Source organism: Triticum aestivum, chromosome 3D (genome assembly GCF_018294505.1).
Source record: "Triticum aestivum cultivar Chinese Spring chromosome 3D, IWGSC CS RefSeq v2.1, whole genome shotgun sequence".
Taxonomy (NCBI): Eukaryota; Viridiplantae; Streptophyta; class Magnoliopsida; order Poales; family Poaceae; genus Triticum; species Triticum aestivum.
The window spans coordinates 48423390-48445090 of record NC_057802.1 but is presented as its reverse complement, the minus strand read 5'-3'; the positions used below and the strand labels follow the sequence as shown (position 1 = coordinate 48445090).

At 48.0% G+C, this 21701-nt stretch overlaps 2 protein-coding genes across 2 annotated transcripts; one reads left to right on the top strand and one right to left on the bottom strand.

Moving 5' to 3' along the window:
- Positions 1-938: 938 nt before the first annotated feature.
- Positions 939-10167, top strand: LOC123077294 (U-box domain-containing protein 12). Its single transcript, XM_044499543.1, has 8 exons — positions 939-1116; positions 1223-1421; positions 1524-1788; positions 7276-7501; positions 7576-7807; positions 8040-8252; positions 8391-8651; positions 8752-10167. The coding sequence occupies exons 2-8, from the start codon at positions 1272-1274 to the stop codon at positions 9853-9855; spliced, it is 2451 nt and encodes an 816-aa protein (XP_044355478.1). The 5' UTR covers positions 939-1116; positions 1223-1271; the 3' UTR covers positions 9856-10167.
- Positions 10168-12245: 2078 nt separating this feature from the next.
- On the bottom strand, positions 12246-13907 carry LOC123074073 (premnaspirodiene oxygenase-like). Its single transcript, XM_044497018.1, has 2 exons — positions 12972-13907; positions 12246-12869 (listed from the first exon to the last, which is right to left on the bottom strand). The coding sequence occupies exons 1-2, from the start codon at positions 13905-13907 to the stop codon at positions 12246-12248; spliced, it is 1560 nt and encodes a 519-aa protein (XP_044352953.1).
- Positions 13908-21701: the final 7794 nt, after the last annotated feature.

The following is a 21701-nucleotide window of genomic DNA, read 5'->3' as shown; positions in this document are numbered from 1 at the left end:
ATGCGGAGCGGCGCGCTCTACAGCGGTATGAATGTGGGCAGGTGGCGTCGGGCGGGAGCACGCGCAGGAGGGGGAGGTTTTTTTTGATGGGCCTGAGCGATTAGAAGCGGGATTGGGAGCGATTCGAACTCCCGCAAACCTTTTCCACTTTTGTCTCTGATTTGCAGGAGAAATCGCATCCGGACCGCTTCGTGGACCGATACAGGTCATCGTTGGATGGCATTCGCGGTCCGCACAGCGCGGTCCGCTGTCCACCTTGAAAATGCCCTAACAAATGCTTGCATGCAGCCAGACTCGCATGTAGCAGGCTGGGGATTAATTTTCCTTAATCAGCGGAACGGCAGCCGAGACAAATGGCCTAATAAAAGAGACGTTGCTGTGTTGCTAAACGGTCTTATAAACACGGGCAGAGGTAATACTTCCTCTGTTATTTTTACTCTACGTATTAGATTTAATTCAAGTTAAATTTTATAAAATAAATATAATAACAGAATAAATATGTACTAATGATATTGATTTGTTATTATATATGTTAATATTTTTGTTTATAAATTTTGTCAAAGTTTACAAAGCTTGACTTTGATCAAAACTAATACACGGATTAAGTAAAAATGGAGGGAGTATTTGATAGTCGTACACAGGGAACTGAGACTGACTACGGTCTACAAACTCCACCTCACGCGCGTCTCCCCCTTCCTTCCTTCCACTCGCAGTATGTCTCTCTCCTCTTCGAATTGGATGCTATCAAGTATCAACGCACTGATTAGAGGTAGGCGGGTCGCCAAGTCGTGAATAAAACACACTGATTATGCTAAACAAAATTAAGGCGCTTTTTCATGTGCTGTCCTCTTGTCTGCTCAATCCCAGCTCCCAAAAGTCAAATGCTAGCACATGGATGTTTCGTTATTTATTGAAGGCAACCCAACAAAGGGATCAGCGTCAGAACCTATCTACTAGGCGTTGACCAAGTTGCTTCTCATCTCCGCGCCCAAACTGGATCCTCCCCATTCTCATCAGTCAGCATCCCCTCTCGAGATCGCCAGGATTGATCCACCTTCCTGCATCATCTGGGTGCCAAGAATCGTCTTTGAGTAGGCACAAGCACCACGGGCCCAGGTTAGTGTCAGTATGTTCTTCCGCGGTATTGCTTCCCTAGCTTTCGGGTGTACTGCAAAGATCTAGACCTTCGCTTTTAAGACTATTTCTACGATTTCACAATCAGGCGTACTTAAAGATTATAGTGGGAGCAAATACACAAGGTACTCCTGGAAATGGCCAACTCAAACGATCTATGGGAGAAGAAGCTGCAGGATCCAAGTGCAACACCAGTGCCTCTGCCATTTGAATTTCTGAAAGCCATTACATGTGATTTTTCCAGCGGGCAGGAACTCGGCAGAGGCGAGCATGGAGTGGTTTACAAGGTATATACGGCCAATTCCTTTCACTCTACGTGTCAAATGTTGACAATTAATAGCCGTTAACTGTTTAAGAAGTGAAAGAGGTTTAACTCTATTGCATCACAGGGAGTTCTTCCGAGTGGAAAATTTATTGCCGTGAAGAAGCTTTTTCAAACACATCTGATGGATGATAAGAGATTCCAGAATGAGCTCAGTTCTCTTATGGGGATCAAGCACCAAAATGTAGTGCAGCTTATTGGTTACTGTGCCGAAACAAGTTTCGAAATGGTGAACCTCCAAGGTAGTGGGAAACATATTATGGATGAAATACCAAAGAGATTGCTTTGCTTTGAATATGTAGGCAACAAAAGCCTTCATTACTATATCTCAGGTAAGATCACAGAAACTCTAGAGTAGCTTACTTCTTATTTACTTTACTCCTTTCCTTTGTTAAGTTTAGCTTTTAGCAAAGTTTCAAATACCCCGATATAGCTATGTTATAGCTTTTGGAGAGATCTTCCGTTAAAGCAATGCACTTTTAGTGTTAAATTGAAAATGATGCTAATAACCTGGTATTTTCCGCAATAGCGCTAAATTTGGAGTCATTTAGGCCGCCAAGCCACTATACAAAACCATCATTCTACCTTATTCCTTCTTCTTGTTTCTATAAATACAATGCATTGATGCAAACCTTGGTTATTAAATTAGCACACCTGATTAGTGCTCGGGTTTTGATGTTCAAACATGTGTATATGTTAAGTACTACCTCCGTCCTAGTTTATTAGTCCCTTTTGTAATTTGCGCTAAATTTTGGCCAAAAATTTAACTGACAAAATGTTAGTGCATGTCAATAGAATTTATATCGTTGGATTCGTATTTGAACATAGTTTTCAGTGATATAATTTTTTTGTGACATGCATGAATGTTTTGTTAGTTAAATTTATGATCAAAATTTGGAACAGATTACAATGGGGACCAATAAACCAGGACGGAGGTACTATATGTGATATATCATATATGATGCCTGATTGTATACTTTTTTTAATCACAATTAAGAAAAACGCTAAATGGGGCTTAGCTTCGTTATAGCTCCGCTTAGCTTTTCATAGCTTATAGCTGGCTGTGTTTGGTAGCAAAGTATTGCAAAACTCAAAGATTTGCAAAACCACAGTATTTTAGGCTGTAGGTACATGATACCACAGTTTTGACATACCAAGATATTTTAGAGTATTGAGAATACCATGACCCTGTTTGACAAATGCTTGTATGCAACGAACTAAATTTCCTAGCTAGCTAGTCGTTTCAAGCAGTTACAACATGCGTATTGTGTTAGGTACCCAGTACTATATTGACTCAATCACCATGAATTTGCTTACATCTCTCAAGTTACATGGAGGAAGAAGGAGATCAGAGGAGGGAGACGATGAGGAACCAGAGAGGAGAGAGAGAGACGCTAGCCAGCAAAGCCAGGCCGAAGCCTTCCGATCCAAGCCGAGTCGCTCGTTTCCATCTCCACCCGTATATGTAGTCATTGCTTTCCATGGCTTCTCCGCAGGCCCATGGCCCAAGAGCGGCCCACTGTCCAGTCCAGGTAGTAGATGTAGGGAAGGTTGCTGACAATCCCTCCCCCTTAAAATCCGGCTTGCCCTCAAGCCGACCAAATGTGGAACCACCAGGATCCCAAAGCGTCCGTACAACACACTGAACCGAACTAAGAAGCTTCTCACCTGAGTCCCAATTATGCAATCCCGTGAAAAATACACACTGGCCGCTGTGGGCTTCATCTGTATGCACCGCAGATAGCACCGGAGCAATCTTCCATTTTATCAAGTGAGCAAATTCAAACACCAATTGTACCTCACAGCCATTATAGAAGTCAAAGGCTAGAGCTCCTGAAAGGTTGCAGCTCATCAACTCAAGAGTAGAGCATTGGGCCATGATTTTCAGATATATGGCAGCGAACTCGACATGCATTTGAAATAATGTGCACCAAATCACAGCTGCTGAACACTTGAATATGAATCGCATTGAGATATTGTCGATAGCAGAACAGTCATAGCAAAGTGACCAAGCATCATTTACACTGTCCAGATTGTCGCGCCACCAAGCTGAAACAGAGCAAACTCTCTGACAATAGGAAACCCACGATTGATCCATTGCCTCCTTGGAACTGAACAGAGCAACAAAAGCAGCTTGCCATATCTGCAAATGTGCTAGAGTGGCACTATGAGAAAAGCCCACATATCTGCACTGTGTCATGCAGTGCTCAACAAAATATGCCTCTATTTGTTTGAATCCTGTAGCAAACTTGGACCAAACAGCAACATCAACAATTTTATAGCAGACGACAATTGAGTTGGCTGGAAGGATTTCCTCACCCATGCTGGAAAGCAACAATTTCCTGAAAATCTCAGTAGCATTTTCCCACTGAATTTGTTTTGAAGCATAAAAGGGAACCCCTTTAGGAGTGCAAAACAGAAAGGCATACTTCAATAATGCATCACTGGTCGACCAAGCAATCGTCCATTGCGACAGAGAAAGTTGCACTGATTTTGGAAACAGTGGCTGGGCAAACCAATTAATTTTCCATTGGACATGCTGGAAACAACACTGATTATTCCAATAATAGTCTGAGGTTGCTGTGCGAATGTTACCTCTGAAGGAACTGAGCGCCAGAATACTCAAGTACAATGGTGGTGGCCATGGATTCAGAACCTCAGGGTCATATATCACCCCAGCAGAATGACCGGATTTATAGAACCATGTCATTGCAGAGCATAACTCCATTCCATTGCAATAGAATGCATCCGAAGTAAAAGACAAGTTGTATGTAGCAGGAAAAGGTGTAACGTAAGGAGCACCGTGTGACAATGGTACTGCAAGGAATGGTTGCATGTACTTGTTGGCAATGGTGTAGCATGTGAAATCAATCGACCTGGCAATTTCCAATTGGGGATATTCAGAACAGTACCAAGGAGCAGCAGGCAAGTTATCAGGTATGTACTTAATGTCTTCCAACAAGCAATTTGAACTGGCGTTCATAGGTGCAGCACCAAGTATCCTCAGTGTCAAGTGATCATCAGGTCGAGGAAATAGTTCTAGTAACATTATACTAGCACCAGGCTCAAGAATCAACAACTGTTGTCTGACCAATTTCACAGCTCTCTCCTTGATTGGGTTAATTACCTGAATACTAACACTTGTTGATTTCAGTCCATCGCCACTGCCAGATAGTTGAAACATATGTGATTCCAGAGCAACAAGGTTAGTACTAATTAACAGCTCATCTCCAGGATCAAGACATGTATGCTGGATCATTAAAGGCCCTCCATGAACATCTTCGTTGACCAGATAATTGGAGTTGTAACAGGCTTGACCACATCTCAGATGGAAACCAAATAAGGCCCCCCAAAGAGCAACTGAGCAAAGGTAAAACTCATCTGGATATGAACGAAGACCACATTGCTGCTGAAAATCATCACCATCCAAATCCTCTTGGTCCAAAGATAGTCTTGCAGATACCTTCTCATCAGTTTCTCCATCTGATTGACTACTAACACTACCATTGTCCTCATCAGAATCAAGCCAGTCATTGAGTGCAGTTAAACTTGAACTTGGCAGAACACTAAACTCGTGAAAATACCAACTGAGCTTGCTAGTCCCTGGATCCCAAGGCAGCCCTGAATTCACCAATAGATAACCACTGACCAGAGAAGTATTACCCATTTTTTTGGCTTGCCTTGTGGTGATGTCGAAGCTGCCGTTAATAGGAAACAGCGTGAACACAGGCCATGGGGTCATGGCCATTGCCAGGGTCGACGCAGAGGGAACTGTGGCACCAACGTACACATACTCCAAAGGGCCGGGCATGCCACCAAGGGGTCATCCTTGTCGATGTCGTGGTCGAGTTCAGGTTCATGCACGACATTGTCGATGGTCATGGATGAAGATAGGTGTCGAGGACGAGCTGAGCGCCGACTCCTCGGGCGTGTCGCAGCTTGGGTACCCTGGCGAACAGGTGGTGGGCGTCGGAACAGCATCGTTGGTGTCATCAATTTCCAGCACCTTGTCACTCACACTGAGCTATAGGACAACAATGTCGGTGGTCGCGGACGGAGTTGATGTTGTAGGCCCGGCGAGCTCGGACGCAGGCGCGTTGATGGCACCCATGGACGCCTCGAGTTGGAGGTCGTCGCTGGATGTAGCTGGCGCCTCATCATGGCGCTCGGCCGCGGCCAACGCTGCAGTCCACTCCGTGTAGGGGGTGTCGTTGTAGAAGTACGAGGGCGCCATCCCGTCGTCAGCCGGCATGGTGATGGTGGTGTAGACCGGCGGGACGAGGTCGATGGCAAGGATGCAGCAACCATCATAGATAGCATGGCCATCCAGGGCATCACGAGCTCGTGCCGCCCTCCATCGAGACCGGAACTCAATGTACGCCTCCACGCCGTACATCCCGTCCACCATCCGCTCGTAAGCACAGATCACATATCCATCACCAAAGCGGCGGAACAACTGGCGAATCGACTCGAAGGAGACCACCTGACGAACGTCGCTGATCCGGGCGTGAAGAACGCCCTTGGGGCAGGCGAATTTGTGGCTTGGCATTTTTTCAAACAGGTTGTAGGCAGTGGTGGAGAAAAAAAAATTAATTTGGAAATTTGAGGCTAGGATCTATGGCTCTGAATACCAAATGTTAGGTACCCAGTACTATATTGACTCAATTACCATGAATTTGCTTACATCTCTCAAGTTACATGGAGGAAGATGGAGATCAGAGGAGGGAGACGATGAGGAACCAAAGAGGAGAGAGAGAGAGACGCTAGCCAGCCAAGCCAGGCCGAAGCCTTCCGATCCAAGCCGAGTCGCTCGTTTCCATCTCCACCCGTATATGTAGTCATTGCTTTCCATGGCTTCTCCGCAGGCCCATGGCCCAAGAGTGGCCCACTGTCCAGTTCAGGTAGTAGTTGTAGGAAGGTTGCTGACATATTGCTAGCTAGCTAGCCGCATACATTGAAACGGCCATGCACAACAACCAGTTGCATGCACTGAACGACCACGTACAAAGGCTCAAAGCTAGCATACCAAAAGAAGAGGCAGTTGAACAGAGCGGCGGGAGGGCGAACAGCGTGGCCGGCGGCAGGAGGTGCGCCTTGGGAGGATGATAATATCCATGGCTGCAGAGACTACAGAGTGGCTACGGCTTGGAAGAGGAGAGCGAGGAAGAAGCTAGCTATGCGGCGTTTTGTTCGCTCGCTCAGTTTTATAAAAAGAGGTTGAGGGCTCTTTTTTTTAAACAGAGATAATACTGTGGTTTTGAAGATACTGTAGTATTAAAATTACAGTTTTTACTGGTAGCCAAACAGGTTAGATTAAATTAAACTGTAGTATTTAGAAAAACTGTAGTATTTTTAAAAAACTTAGAAAATACTTTGCTATCAAACGGGAGCCGCAAGTAAACGCTAGGGACCGCCGCAAACCGCATCTAGCCAGCCGCTGAGTCCCGCCGCCAACCGCTGGGACCTCACATCCCACAGCGCGTCGAAGCGCTGCCCGTCTCCGTGCCCACCAGATCCGGGTTGCCGCCGCGAGAGGAAACCCTGCCGCCACCGTCGGCCGCACGAGCTTTGCTCGGCGACGTCCTCCAACATCGGCGCGGCAGGAGGGGGAGGGATGTAGAGTGGCGGTGCTAGGGTTTGTGGAGCACGCCCGAGACGCCCTAGGCAAGGCCACGCCCAAGACGTCTTCAGATATGTTGCCCACAACCTCTGCATCATAGATGCACACCCTTACATGAGGTGGTGATGTGTTGCCATCGTAACATAATTTTCATCATTGATTGAGTTCATATTTCCTTCTTTTTTCATCAATTTAACAGATGGTACTTTTGACCTCGAGTGGGATATGAGATATGAAATAATAAGGGGTATTTACGATGGTTTGCATTACCTTCATGAGGAATGCCATACTGTTCATCTCAACCTGAAACCTGGAAACATATTGATGGATGCTACAATGGTTCCGAAAATAGCGAATTTTGGTTTATCAAGGATCTTTGGTGACAAGCAATCCCGAATCATCACTGAAAATCGTCCAGGAACACTGTAAGTTCTGTCTCCCTGTTATAACATCTCGTTTTCTTTCTTGCAATGCCTCAAACTTCCATATTGTGATGCAGCGGATATATGGCCCCAGAATACTCCTTTCAAGGCATAGTCTCCATGAAGGCAGATATATTCAGTTTGGGTATTATTATGATTGAGATAGTCACAGGTCTTGGAGACTATCCCCTGACTGCTATTCCATATATGGAGCACTTCAATCAAGACGGCAGTTTCCAGAGTACCGACACGTCCTTCGAACACTACTACAAAGAGAAAATAAGATTAAGTACTCAGGCTCTTGCAAATGTTAGTGAAATATTTACCATTTATTTTCAAATGTTTTGATAAAAGGCTTGAAATACAAATTAAATGGTGTTATATAACTGGCTCAAAACTACATTCTTTTTTAGTTCTTTTGATCTTCCAGTTGATATTCCTAAGCTTTACCGTAATGTATGGGGCTTGTGTATACATTTATATTTACATTACATATTGTCGTCCCTTTTCGTAACTCAAACTCATAATTGCAAATTTGTAGATATATCATACTTGGAGGAATAGGCTGGAGAAGTCGCAGGGAGCCACAGAAAAATTGGAACAAATTCGTGCGTGCGTTGAATTAGGACTAGAATGCACTGAAATCAACCCATATAAAAGACCAGCCACACAGCATATAATGGATAGGCTTGAAAAAGTCAATATTACAGACGAATACCATAAAGCCGGTGAGAGTATTTCGGCAGTAGCACAGGTATGTAAACTCATGTCGAAAAACATGGCCCCACTGTTGGTGACCTAAGCTTTGTGAATTTGTGTATCTCTATTTTCACTTTTGTGGCTACGAATTGGTGGTTCTACTTCTGGTGAAGTGTGGTTGATTTTTCAATAGGCAGGAGAATCTTCCACTTCCAATGCTCTGCATCGAGGAGATACCGGTACCATTGTTGAGATTGAGAAGGCGTCAATACTACCGGCAAAGGTTAAGGAATTTGTACAGGTTCAAGTATCTGCGGTCAGCATTCCAGCAAGTGAAAATGACATTCCCATCCCAAAGGAAGACAAATCAACATCTCTTGTTGTTCCGGATGCTTTTCGTTGCGCAAGATCACTTGGTTTAATGAAAGACCCGGTTATGGTGGCCACTGGGCAGGTCTCTGCTTGCTTAGCTTACTCTATAAGTTTCTTAATTATCAGTCCATGGAGCTTGATGATTTCACAATAACTAATTCTTGAAAATGCATGTACCACAGACTTACGACCGAGGCAGCATAGTGAGATGGTTGGACGCCGGGCACGACACTTGTCCGAGGACGAAGCAGAAGCTTGCTAACAAATTTCTAACTCCAAATTATGCTCTTTACGGCCTGATTGTCCAATGGTGTCGAGCAAACGGTTTGGAGCAGCCGAAACGCTCTGCTCAAGTTAGCAGTGATGACGGTGATGCAACGCCGGCATCACTCGCCTATTCTGAGCAAGATGTAGTTGCGGGCCTTGTTCGGAGACTATCATCCCAAAATGTTGTAGACCAACGTGAAGCTGCCGGTATGCTTCGTCTGCTTGCCAAGGGCAATTCTAAATATCAAGCATGTATAGGAGATTCTGGCGGCATTCCTATCCTGGTGAACCTTTTATGGATGGATGATATCAGCACCCAGGAACATGTTGTTACTGCTCTCCTGGATTTCTCTGTTTCTAATTACGAGAACAAGGAAAAATTGGTCTCGGCCGGAGCTATTCCTGGAGTTGTATACGTGCTAGAGAAGGGCAGCATGGTTGCCCGGGAGAATGCTGCTGCAATGTTGTCCAGCCTATCCACTGGAAAAGAAAGCATGCTGATCATTGGGGCCGCTGGATCAATTCCGCCTCTCATCCTGCTGTTGACTACTGGGAGTCAACAGGGTAAAACGAATGCTGCGGAAACACTAATGGATCTGTTCGTCGAGGCGGACAACAAGAGTATAGCTATTAGAGCCGGGTTCGTCCCTGTACTGCTAGAGCTTCTAACAGGAACCGAGGATGGAATCGATTCCATCTTTATGTTGGCAATTTTTTCCAAGCATCCTGAGGGAAAGGCGGCTATTGCTGCTGCTGCTGCTGCTAATGCTGCTGCCATACCAATGCTGGTTGGAGTTATCAGAAATGGATCCCAAGGCAAAAGCGAAACGGAATGGGCGCTTACTATTCTGGCGCGCATCTGTGGTGGCCAAGGCAAACAGCAGAAACAATGTCTTGCTGAAGCACGGGAGAATGGCCTCGCGTCCTTGCTGGTGGAGCTAGCAGAAAGTCACTCAAGCTCAAGCAGAGGCAGATTGGAAGCCAGAGATCTGCTAGCACTACTCAGAAGCGATTGCTGAGGGAGGCGGACGCATGCAACTCACCAAACATTCTCACGGTCGGCAGCGACTACCGTGACCGTGAGGGGCTGTCTCCCTGCTCTACCGCGCCTCCAGCCTTCTCCTGTGCCGGCGCCGCCTCCCACGGTCCCCACCATTTGCTTCTGCAACTACCCCCTCCATTTTTATATACTAGGCCACTTCACTTTTCCTGTCAAGTTTTGACTTGTAATTTTGGTCAAAAAAATATGGGTTGTATGTATAAAAAATATATTATCAAAAAGTTCTTTTAAATGTGTACTCAATTGTATATTTTTATGGCATTTGACTCATATGTTTATTGGTAAAATTAGTGGTCAAAGTTAGACATAAAAATAGTGGCCTTGTATTAGTAGATCAAGGGGGTATTTATTGTGCGATCGCCAGCTTTATAATTCATTAGCATGAGGCCCTTACCACACAATTTTGTTTTGCATCTTATTTCGTCGGTGCTCGTGTTTACCTTTTGTTGTTCACTGTGTTTTACTAAGTAGCGTGAGAAGATTACAGATTGTCACAAAAAGTATAAATTATTGGGTAGATTACAGAATCTGGTGGCATACATTGAAAGATGAACGGAGAAGTACAATGAAGCAAATATTGGACTAAAAGGTTATACTTCATATGTAGATGGTTTACAGTTCTGAAACATTTGGTCAATAGACTGCTGCTTCTTAACATTTTGTACTATTTGGTTTCGATCTTCATGCCTCGCGTCGTCTTCTTCATCCATAAAGAGGTTGCAACATGTGCCTTTCTTAGTCATATCCATGTTGACCTTTTTCAATGGCAGCAGGCAATGCATTTTTATTGTGGCCTTAACAATCATACCTCATTTTGACAACTCTTGCTGCAAATAAGAACATGCATAAAGAAACCATAACAGCCAGGACATGCTCAATTGTAAAGGTACTATAACAATGCTTAAAATAAATATCAAAAATCACAAAAATCGATAATTTTGGTGATTTTAATTTTTGGACAATTATCAGAGGAACACCAGCAATCAATAGGAAGGAAAGCAACAATGTGCATAGCAGCTAGGGGAGTAATACATAGGAAATAAGTACATGCCCTAGGTAGAATGAAAGCTAGAATTTTTTTTTGTAGTGTATATCATATTAAGGAACTAAAAACTGCAATTCATGCATGATAAATATTACTCCCTGCGTCCCATAATATAAGAACGTTTTTGACACTACACTAGTGTCAAAAACGTTCCAATATTATGGGACGGAGGGAGTACTATATTGTGAATCAAAACAAAAGTGCAAATTCATAAATACGTTCTCTTGCAATTGACCGACCGTTCCACCTGAATTCAATCAAACTTCGGTAACCAAAACAAAGCATATTATCTTCATCAATTTCATGTCCACAAAGTGCTAGAAAAGATGCAAGAAGGATGACTTGCTCATAAATCAATCAGTTTCTAAAATACTCAAGTAGCAAGCACACAATAATTACGGATACACAACCAGCTGACTTCATTGATATGAATTTATTTTTTCCTAAAAAAATAAACGAAGCAATGCTATTAAATACCAGCATCCATCTTACCGATGATCTTACATATTGTAAGACTCATCTCCCTAGTAACCACACAAACCATGGCAGGCTATCTGTCATCAACATGCTCTATTGTATGCAAGAATGAAAAGGAACTCACATGTATCTCCTCAAACTGGTTCTACTCAGCCTGGCCCTTTTTTTCATGCAGCCTCGAAAAACGGTGCGGGTAACCAAACACGTCCCTACCAAACACATCCTTTGATGCCCTCAGGAAGCCAATCAAATTGGTGTTGCAGCTGCAGTTTATGAAGAATGGTCATTTTTATGTAAGGTTTCGCGAATGTCAAATTTGATGCCCTCAGGAAGCCAATCAAATTGTGCATCTTTCAGCTTGTAATTCTGATGCTTTTGTTCATTTTATGCCAAATTCAATCATTGTGTTAGGGAACCTCCCCTTTTTTATAGTTAGCAATTCTTCATATAAAGTCGCCATGACGGCTTTTTCTTAAAAAAAAACAGCACAAATAAAAACTGCAGATCCTTACAACTGTGCCCAAGACATTTATTTAATAGTCTTGCTAAGTCTCAGTCGACTGAGACTTAGGAAAGTCTCACTCGATGCTATATCCGTGAGATGTCACATTGAGATTCGTGCAAAAAAAATTCAGTTTTTTTCTCTCTTACATGTTATGTCACTTGACTGAGACTTTATTAAATCTTAGTCGAATGAGACCTAGCCACACTCTTATTTTAAAATAATAAATTCATAACCCAGCATCTCACGATTGTCACCACAAAGCACAAACACAACCCGTGCAAACACAAGAAACTCTTCTTGGTGCTTATACGGCCGGATACGTCTACTGATCTATGGGAAGAGGAACATGAGGGACAGCGAACACCACTAGCTCGGCCCGCCGGCGCGTGGTGAGCCCGGCCTCCTCGGTCATGTCCAGCTCCTCGGGGACCATCCCGTCCGGCAGCTTCCAGTCGAAATGGAAGAGCAGCGCCGCGAGGGCGAGCTCGAGGTGCACGAGGCCGAAGGAGACGCCGGGGCATATCCTCCGGCCGGCGCCGAACGGCAGGAACTCGAAGTCCACCCCCTTGAAGTCCGGCGTGCCGCTGCTCTCAAACCTCTCCGGAAGGAACTCTCCGGCGGAGTCCCAGTGGGCCGGGTCCCTGCCCATCGCCCAGGCGTTGACCAGCACCATGGCGCCCTGTGGCACGTCGAAGCCGAGCACCTGCTGCCGCGGGCCGCACTCCCGGATGAGCATCACCGGCGGGTGCAGCCTGAGCGTCTCCTTGATGACTAGGCGCAGGTAGTGCAGGTCTGCCAGGCCGTCCTCCGTCACCCTGCGGTGGCCATCGAGCTGTCGCCGGACCTCGTCTTGCGCCTTCCGCATGGCCGCCGGCTTCCGCAGCAGCTCGGCCATTGCCCAGACCAGCGTCGTCGACGTGGTCTCGCTGCTCGCACTAATCATGTCCTGCATGCATGCAAACGATAATGGTTGACGCCTTTCGATCGAGGATTCTTGGCCTGGTGATGGTAATTGGTAAACACTAAACAAGATCGGGAGAGAGCTTACTATGATGACCAATTTGATGTTCTCCGTGGTGAGGGGATACTGAGAGCCCATGTCGTCCTGGAGCCTCAAGAGCACGTCAAGCAAGTCCTCGGCTTGTTCCTCTCCGCCGTCGGCGCAAGCGGCCGATCTCTTCTTGTCCCGATGCTGCTGGATGACGGAGTCCATGAAGGCAGCCATGCGTTTGTTGCGGTGGTCGATCCGGGCGGGCACGCGGCTGAGGAGCATAGCGAGCCGTGACGACGGGAAAAGGTCCGGCAGGGTCATCCCCGGCACGATCTTAAACCCCTCCCGCAGCAGCGTGAACAGAGTGTCGCGGTCGTCGTTCCTCAGGCGGCCGATCATGGCCTGAACCGAGGAGTCCGCGACGAACGACGCCAGCCCCCGGGTCAAGTTCTCGGACGCTGACGCCGACGCCGACGACGCGACGGAGCGGAGGAGGCGTCCCAGCACCTCCGCTCTGACAGCGCGGAAGGAGTGGACGCGGCGGTTGCTGAGGAGCTCGAGGGTGCAGATCTTGCGGAGCTGCCGCCATCCGTCGCCGTACGGCGCGAAGACGAGGCCCTCGGAGCCACGCAGGAAGAGCTGCATGGTCGGGCTGAGGGGCCGCGACGCGAAGGCCACGTCGTGGGTCTTCATGATCTCGCGCGCCGCGTCCGGGGAGGAGGCCACGAGCACCGGGAGCTGGCAGAACCGGAGCAGCATGAGCGGGCCGTGGCGCCGAGCCAGGTCGCGCATGGCGTGGTGCGGCGGGACCGACGAGCCGGCGAGGTGGTGCAGGTGGCCGATCACCGGCAGCGCCCATGGCCCCGGAGGAAACCGTTGTCGCCCGGCCGACCTCCTGCGGCTGCGGAACACCCCCACCAGGTAGAGCGCAGGTACTACGACCAGAAGGAGAGGCAGGAGGAGCGAGTAGTATGCTGGGCTCTCGGCAGCCATGGCCGGTAACTTTGAGCTCGATCGGCGTCAAGAGTATGTCGTGCGCTGATGTTGTTTCATGAGGTTTGGATATTTATAGCGGGCTTGCGTAGAGTGTGGTCATCTTGGCTGCACCGGAGCGATTTGTTTGCATTCCGTGGCACCACCCATGCCCGGATTAAACTTGGCAATGCGATCTCTACTAGACACAAGTCCAAATCGCCCGCCGTCACCTCCTACGACATCGGCCCGACTGCATGCACAGCTTGAAGTGATAGCTCACAAGTCACAACCATCTACTTGGACCCCGCTCCTTCTAAGAGCCGGACTGGCGACTGCCTCAAACGCCTGCGGATCACACTTTCCCCTGTCAATGATCGGTCACGTCTCAAATAATTCATTTTATCATCAGATATCTCAAATAAAAAATCTTAAATCCGCACTATTATATGGTAAACCTAAATCTTAAGTGAAGCTCATCTGGCTTCATCGGGCCCATGTCCGCTGGACGGATGCGCTCCTAGAGTGTTGGTTCGATCGTCGGCGAGTAGAATAAGACATGGGACACGAGCCGGCTCACGGGACTAAAGGTGTCTTCGTCTTCCATGCCCTACTCTTCCTCGTCGGAGCCCGGAACCATGACGGTGCCGATGGACGTCAGATCGATGATGGATTCGTCCTAGGATGAGCCGACGACATCCACACCATGATTCGAATGTGGCGTCCGGACTGGTGCACCGAAGAATGCGACTCGTCTACCGCCACGAGGGTTGCCGCCGCCTCTCGTGCCCGATGCCTCGCACGGCAGGCACGCCACGCCATGTGGTGCATCCTTCGCCTTGGCGCGCTAACGGAGGGGTTGCGTGTCAGCCACCGCGCTCGGACGCCAAATGAACTGCACCGCCTCCTGTAAGGTAGCGCTAGCACACCTAGTGGCGGATCCATTCGTCATTTTAGCGGACGCAATGGATTCCTGACGGAATGAATCCGAGCGCTGCCGTCGGGCGGCCTCCTCCCGGGAGCGGTGGAGCGCAAGCCAGACGGCCATCTCCTCCTCGGGGCCGCGTGGGATGAGCTCGGAGTTGAGGAATATGGAGGTGTAGGACTCGGATCCGCTGCCCTCCTTACCGAAGATCGCTAGACGGGAGCTTGGGAGCGGAGTGGAGTGGATTGGAGGGGAGTGGAGTGGCTAGGGTTTGGTCCAGGGAGCGGATGGGGATGATTATATGTGGGTCGGGTGGGCCAGCGTGGGTCGGGGATGATGTGGCGGACGCGCCCGGGCCACCCCATATTTTGGGTTGGATATGAGGGATGCCGGTCAGCCCGAGCGTTTGAGGCCGATTTGAGAGACCCATCTGGATTGGTCTTTTCTTTTAACCGGTCAGTGATCGGGCCGTCCGCCGAGCGTATGAGGAGGTTTGAGTTGCCCAGCTGTACATGCTCTAATTATCTTATATGCATGGTTTTACGTCATCAAATAAATTGATTCACTAGCATATGTCCAATCTACGTGTGTGAATCATCTACGATACAAGATACATTAGTGCAATCTAGGTGGATTTTTAAAACACCTTGCATTTAGTTGTGGCCTTCATAACTTTTCAAATTAAAATTTGTTTTGCTTATGCAGAAATTTCCTACATAGTTTAAATCATAAGCCATCAACACCATCAAGCGCATGTAACCAATCCACTTTTCACCACATACAAGTTCTCCAAACCATCAAGCACATGCAAGTCAACCACATCACTATTTTGCATTTTTTTTACGTTTGAGCAACAAATAATTAAAGTTGAGTCACAACGCAATATAATTTGCATCCACCCTCAATTTACCTCTAGGTTTTCTACAGCCATATGGTGAGAATGTGGTCGGCATTATTCTCATATATTCTAATTTTATTGCTATAAATTTTCGTAGCAATGCATGGGGTGTTATCTAGTGGAATTAAGTTTCACGCAACCATTCAGTATTTAAGGTATTAATCAACGCCCCTCCCTCATCGAAGCCCGTCAAACTTTGTTTTGTAGTAAACATTCGAAAAGTCGTTGGTTGAGGCCCTTGAGGCCAGCACACTAGAATAACAACCGTCGTCGATGAAGAGAAGTGTAAATCCAAAGGATCCAAATCTGTAGACACATGAGCACAGAAAACCGGAGTCTGGATCCAAGCAGTTCCACGGTGGCTTGCTTGGATCCACGGGGGGCTTGCTTGGACTATTGTTGACCTTCTTGACTTGTGTCGACCAGACTTCACTTTTGTTGTCTGCTTATGTGCCGTGCCAGATAGGATAGGGTGTGGGACCTTCAATAGGGTTGAAACCATTACTACAATAGGCTCACTTTCGGGATAGTGGGGATGCCATCCTGGATGTGGATGGCTTGTGCTTTTGCTATCTTAGTAGATGCTCTCGAATGTTGCAAGCTCCTCCAGTGTATGGCCTTTGATTTTATGTGTGGTTCCTGATAATTCCTGCTTGCGTTGTTAGTGTACCATCTAGGTCGATGGTCCGTGGCGCTTGTCTCGATGATCCTTTGGCCGTTTCCATTGTTAGTTTTATTTATCCCGGGGTGGTGCATCTGGTCTTGTACTATTTTTTTCTATTTAATGGATACATGCATCTCTCCACTATGGTTTGGAAAAAAATTGTTGGCTTGTTATGCTGCACGGAAAAACTTTCTTTCTGCGAAACTATGCATCTTAAATTTGTGGAGATGAAGTCTTGCAAACAAGAGATCGCCTATTCTAAAATTGCAAAGCTTGCCAACCTTATTGGAGCTACATCTGTCCAAATATATGCTACTTTTGGTCAATCATGGGTGTAGTTCCTAGTCACCCACTTCCTATTTAGCGCTTATAGCACCAGTTTGGGCCAGCCCATCAGGCAGTTTTTAGCGGGAAGCTCCTCCGGTTTTGGGAAGATTCTAGAAGATTCCTATGTGGTTTTTCTTTTCTTGTTTTTCTAGACCTGGTTTTGTTTGGTTTTTCTTTTTAACTTTTTCTTTGTATCATTTTCCTTTTTTTCCTTTGTCCAGTTTTTTGTTTTTCTTAGTTTGCAATTTTTTCAAAATCGTGAATGTTTTTCGAATTCATAAAGATTTTATTAAAATTCATGAACTTTTTCATGAATTCGTGAACTTTTTTGAAAACCAAGAACTTTTCTCAAGTTCCTGAAGTTTTTCCTAAATTTTGCGAACTTTTTTCAAATTCATGAACTTTCTAAAATTTGTTGAACTTTTTTTTATAAAAAAACAACTGCCAACAACCCCAGTGTGGGCGCCAGTTAGCTAGGTAGTGCCAAAGGCGATGACGAGGAAGACTCTCCTAGTCAGCCTATAAGATAGATTCAATGTGTCCTTTTTCCCGAAATCACTAGTTGAGGAGTACTCATTACAAAGATCACTCCTACCTCCCCAGGTTGTGACATGTGGCGCGCCACTTGTCGCAACCTTGGAGTTTTTCCTTTTATTGTATATCCGTTTATTCAAAACGTTTTATCTCTTAAACCGTGCATCCAAATCTTGAACCATTTTCACCGTTAAATTTCTCGCGTCGAGATCTTCAAAACTAGATCCCATGTTGATAGGTTTTGACGAACTTTTTTTACGAAAAAATCGGATAAAAAAACCAAATGAAAAAACCGACCCGGGAGCACGGGTTGTTTCCCTTTCCGAAAAAGGCATGCCCGTGCCTCTCGCGGAAGAAAAAAAAGCAGAAAAATGTGTTTTTTTTCGTTTCCCAGATGCACGACCGTGACTCTCGCGAAAGCACAACCGTGCCTCTCGCGAAAGGAAAAAAACAGAAAACACGTTTTTTTCCGTTTCCGAGAGGCACGGCCGTGACTCTCACGAAAGCACACCCGTGTCTCTCGCGGAAGCAAAAACGTGCCTCTCGCGAAAGAACAAAAAGACAAAAAACATGTTTTTTTTTCTTTTCCGAAAGGCACGGCCGTGACTCTCGCGAAAGCAAAACCGTACCTCTCGCAGGAAAAAAAAATAGGAAACACGTTTTTTTTCGTTTCCGAAAGGCACGGCTGTGACTCTCGCGAAAGCACAACCATGCCTCTCTCAGAAGGAAAAAACAGAAAACATGTTTTTTTTTGTTTCTGAAAGGCACGGCCGTGACCCTCGCGAAAGCATAGTCGTGCCTTTCACGAAAGCAAAACTGTGACTGTCGTGAAAAAAAACGCATTTTTTTCACGCAAAAACATTTTTTTTCAAAAAATATTTTTTTACACAAAAGCTAAGGAAGACCGGTAGAAAACTGAAACGTCGAAAAAACCATTTAAAAAGGCAAAAACATGTGCGGAAAAAAAATCCGGAGGGAGCGCCCAGAGCGCGACACGTGGCGGGCGGCTGAGAGCGTGCCGAGTGGTGCTGAGCGTTGCGAGGCTCGCGAAAGAGCGCTTGTTAACTAGTTGTTCTCCCTTTTTCCATGGAAATCATTAGCATGTGCTCATGTGCTATTTGGGTCAATGCAAAGGATCATATATCTTCAGCAACATTATGCCTAACTTGTATACATGATGAGATGTTGTAAAAAGAAAACCTTTTTGTTTTATTGGAAATTCATATGTACCCAAGCTCATATGCTCATGGATGAATAGTATATTAAAATAAATAGATTTTTCGCAACTAACATATTACATATGTGTAAATTATCATGAAGAAGTGACATTCGTGGTGGTGATGTGTGAAAAAAATCCGTTATCTAAAAAAATATTGGAGCACTGTTTTTTTTTTCCAGATCACCACTACATCAGTTCTTCATCAAAATTTACACGGAGTTAGAACACATGGACACATTTGTTGTAAAAAAAATCAGACTATTTTGAGCTTTTTGTTGGAAACATGGTACAGCCCCACGTTCAGATGATGGATAATTACAGGAGCGATTCTCCAGGCGCCCACGCTCACGCTCCCACGCACGACGGCTTCGCCCTCGCTTGCACGCGCGGCGTGATCGCCACGATCTGTTGTAACAATAACTCTCTCCTCCCTCTGTACTCCTCGTGTATATAAACACGCCCCCTGTACTTGAGTTGAATATAGACAGAGTTTATCCATCCAACTTGGTATCAGACGTCCACCGACTCCTCCCTCGCTTCCGCCATGAGCTTCCGACGTCCACTCCCCCAACGCTCGCGCCCTGCGCCAGCCCCCCGTCGCCGCGGCCCCTCCTCTGCGCGCCCTGCGCCCCAACCCTCGGGCTCTCGCCCTCGCTCCACCCCAGGTTCCCGTCGCCCCTGCCCCATCCATGCATCATGTTAACATTGCTTCCTACATCCCGTTCAAGCTGTCCCTGGACTCCGGGAACTACTCGAAGTGGAGGCAGCTCCTCTGGTTCGTCCTGTGCAAGTACCAGGTCGAGGATCACGTCCTGGAGGAGGCCGAACCGCTGCATGAGAATGCGGTGTGGCGCAACGACGATATAACTATCGTCTTGTGGATCTACGCGACCATCTCCGACGACCTCTACGACACCATCCAGTCGCCGGAGAGCACCGCGTTCCACCTGTGGCAGCAGCTGGAGATCTTCTTCCGGGACAACGCCGTTGGCCGCGCCATCCACATCGGCACCGACTTCCGCGCCACCGTACAGGGCGACATGACGATCGCCCAGTACTGCCGTCGCCTCCAGCAACTCGCCGCGTCCATGGCCGACGTAGGGGAACCGGTCACGGACCGTTCTCTCACGCCGCAGCTGATCCGAGGCCTGAGCCGCCGTTTCCACGTGATGGCCACTCTCCTCCCCATGCAGCAGCCCTTCCCGACCTTCCTGCAGGCTCGGTCGCGACTGCTCCTGGAAGAGATCGCCGTCCTCGAGCGGGAGCACGCCACCGGAGCCACCGCTCTCTCCGTCGGCCACACCGGGTCCTCGTCCTCCGGCGGTGACCGCCATTCTCCCTCAGCACCCACGGACAAGGGCAAGGCGCCGGCCCCCAGCGGCCCCTCTGCGGATCGTCAGTGTGGTGGCCGCGGGCGCGGTCGCGGGCGCGGCCGTGGCCACCCAGGCGCGTCCTCCTCCACCAGCAACGTCGGGCGCGGCACGCCGGGGCAGCAGCAGCAGCCCTGGCTGGGCTATTTCGCGCCCTTCGGGGCGCCCCTTCCGACTGCGCAGCAGTGGCGCGCCACTTGGGCGCCGCCCAACGCCGCGGGCGTCCTTGGCCCGCGCCCTGCCGCTCCTCATCAGGCGTACCCCGTCGTTGGCTCTTCCTCCTTGGCGCCCCAGTGGGATCAGCAGGCCATGATGGCCCACGCCTTCGCCAACATGCAGCTGCAGCAGCCGCCCTCCGGGTCCGACTGGTACATGGACACCGGGGCCACCTCCCACATTGTCGGCTCGTCAGGTAACCTCGACCTGTCCTCCTCTTCGCCGCGTTCTCCTTCGAGCATTACAGTAGGCAATGGTTCTGTTCTTCCCGTAGTTGCTACCGGTTCTACCACCCTCCCTCCGTTCCATCTCAATGACATCCTAGTCTCTCCTCACATCATCCAAAATCTTATTTCTGTACGTCGTTTTACTCGTGACAATTGGTGTATTGTGTCTTTTGACCCGTTCGGTTTCTCTGTGAAGGACATGGCAACGGGGAAACTCATCATGAGGTCCAGTAGCACCGGCGATCTGTACCCGTTCCTCCCGAATAAAGATGGTGCCTTCGCTCTTTCCGTTTCAAGCTCCGGTGATCTGTGGCACCTGCGGCTCGGCCACCCTAGTCGTGCCTCTCTTCCGTTTTAGCAAACAATTTCCTAGATTCATGTAATAAAATTTCTAGTTCCCTTGTATGTGAATCTTGTAAGATGGGCAAGCAGCCGCCATTTTCTGATTCTCAAACACGTACTACAGTACCTTTTCAGATAATTCACTGTGATTTATGGACCTCCCCGGTGTGTAGTTTTTCTGGCTACTAGTACTACCTTATCATACTCGACGACTACACGCACTACTCATGGGCTTTTCCCCTTCGTCACAAATCTGACACAGCCGCCACTCTCCAGCGTTTCTTCGCTTATGAGCATACCCAATAAAACCTTCCTATTAAGTGTGTGCAATGCGACAATGGAGGAGAGTTCCTCTCTCACACCCTCCGCGACTACTTCTCTCAACTTGGCGTCTCCTTCCGCCCCTCCTGCCCACACACATCCCCGCAGAACGGCAAGGCCGAGCGCCTTCTCCGCACGACCAATGATGTTCTTCGCACACTCCTCGTTCATGCCCACATGCCACCCGAATATTGGGTCGAAGCACTTCATGCCGCCAACCATCTCATCAACCGACGACCATCCTCTGCTGTCAACCATCTCACCCCGTACTTCCTTCTCCACGGTCAACACCCAAACTACGATCACCTCCACGTCTTCGGATGTTTGTGCTTTCCTAACCTCACCCATTCTGCTCCCCACAAGCTTGCCCCGCGCTCCACTCCTTGCGTTTTTCTAGGGTATCCTCTTGAGCATAAAGGGTATCGTTGCTTGACCTACGCTCGCGGCGTGTTTACATCTCTCGCCACGTAATTTTCGATGAGCGTGTCTTCCCGTTTGCTGCGTCTCCCACCACCCGCTATGACCCAACGCACAGAAGATCCCGTTCCCCGTCTAGTGCATCCCCAGATCCTACCTACCTCGGACTGGGCGGCACCTGCGGCCCCGGGATCCGAGCGTATCCAGCCGATCCCTCCTCCCGCGCGCCAGCCCACCACTCGCCAGCCTGCGCCCCAGCTGGCCCTCGCACCCCGCCCACCCGTCTCCCCGCATACGCCGCCACCCGTCCCACCTAACCCCACCGCGGGTCCCCCGCCTGCCGCCAGTCCCTTGC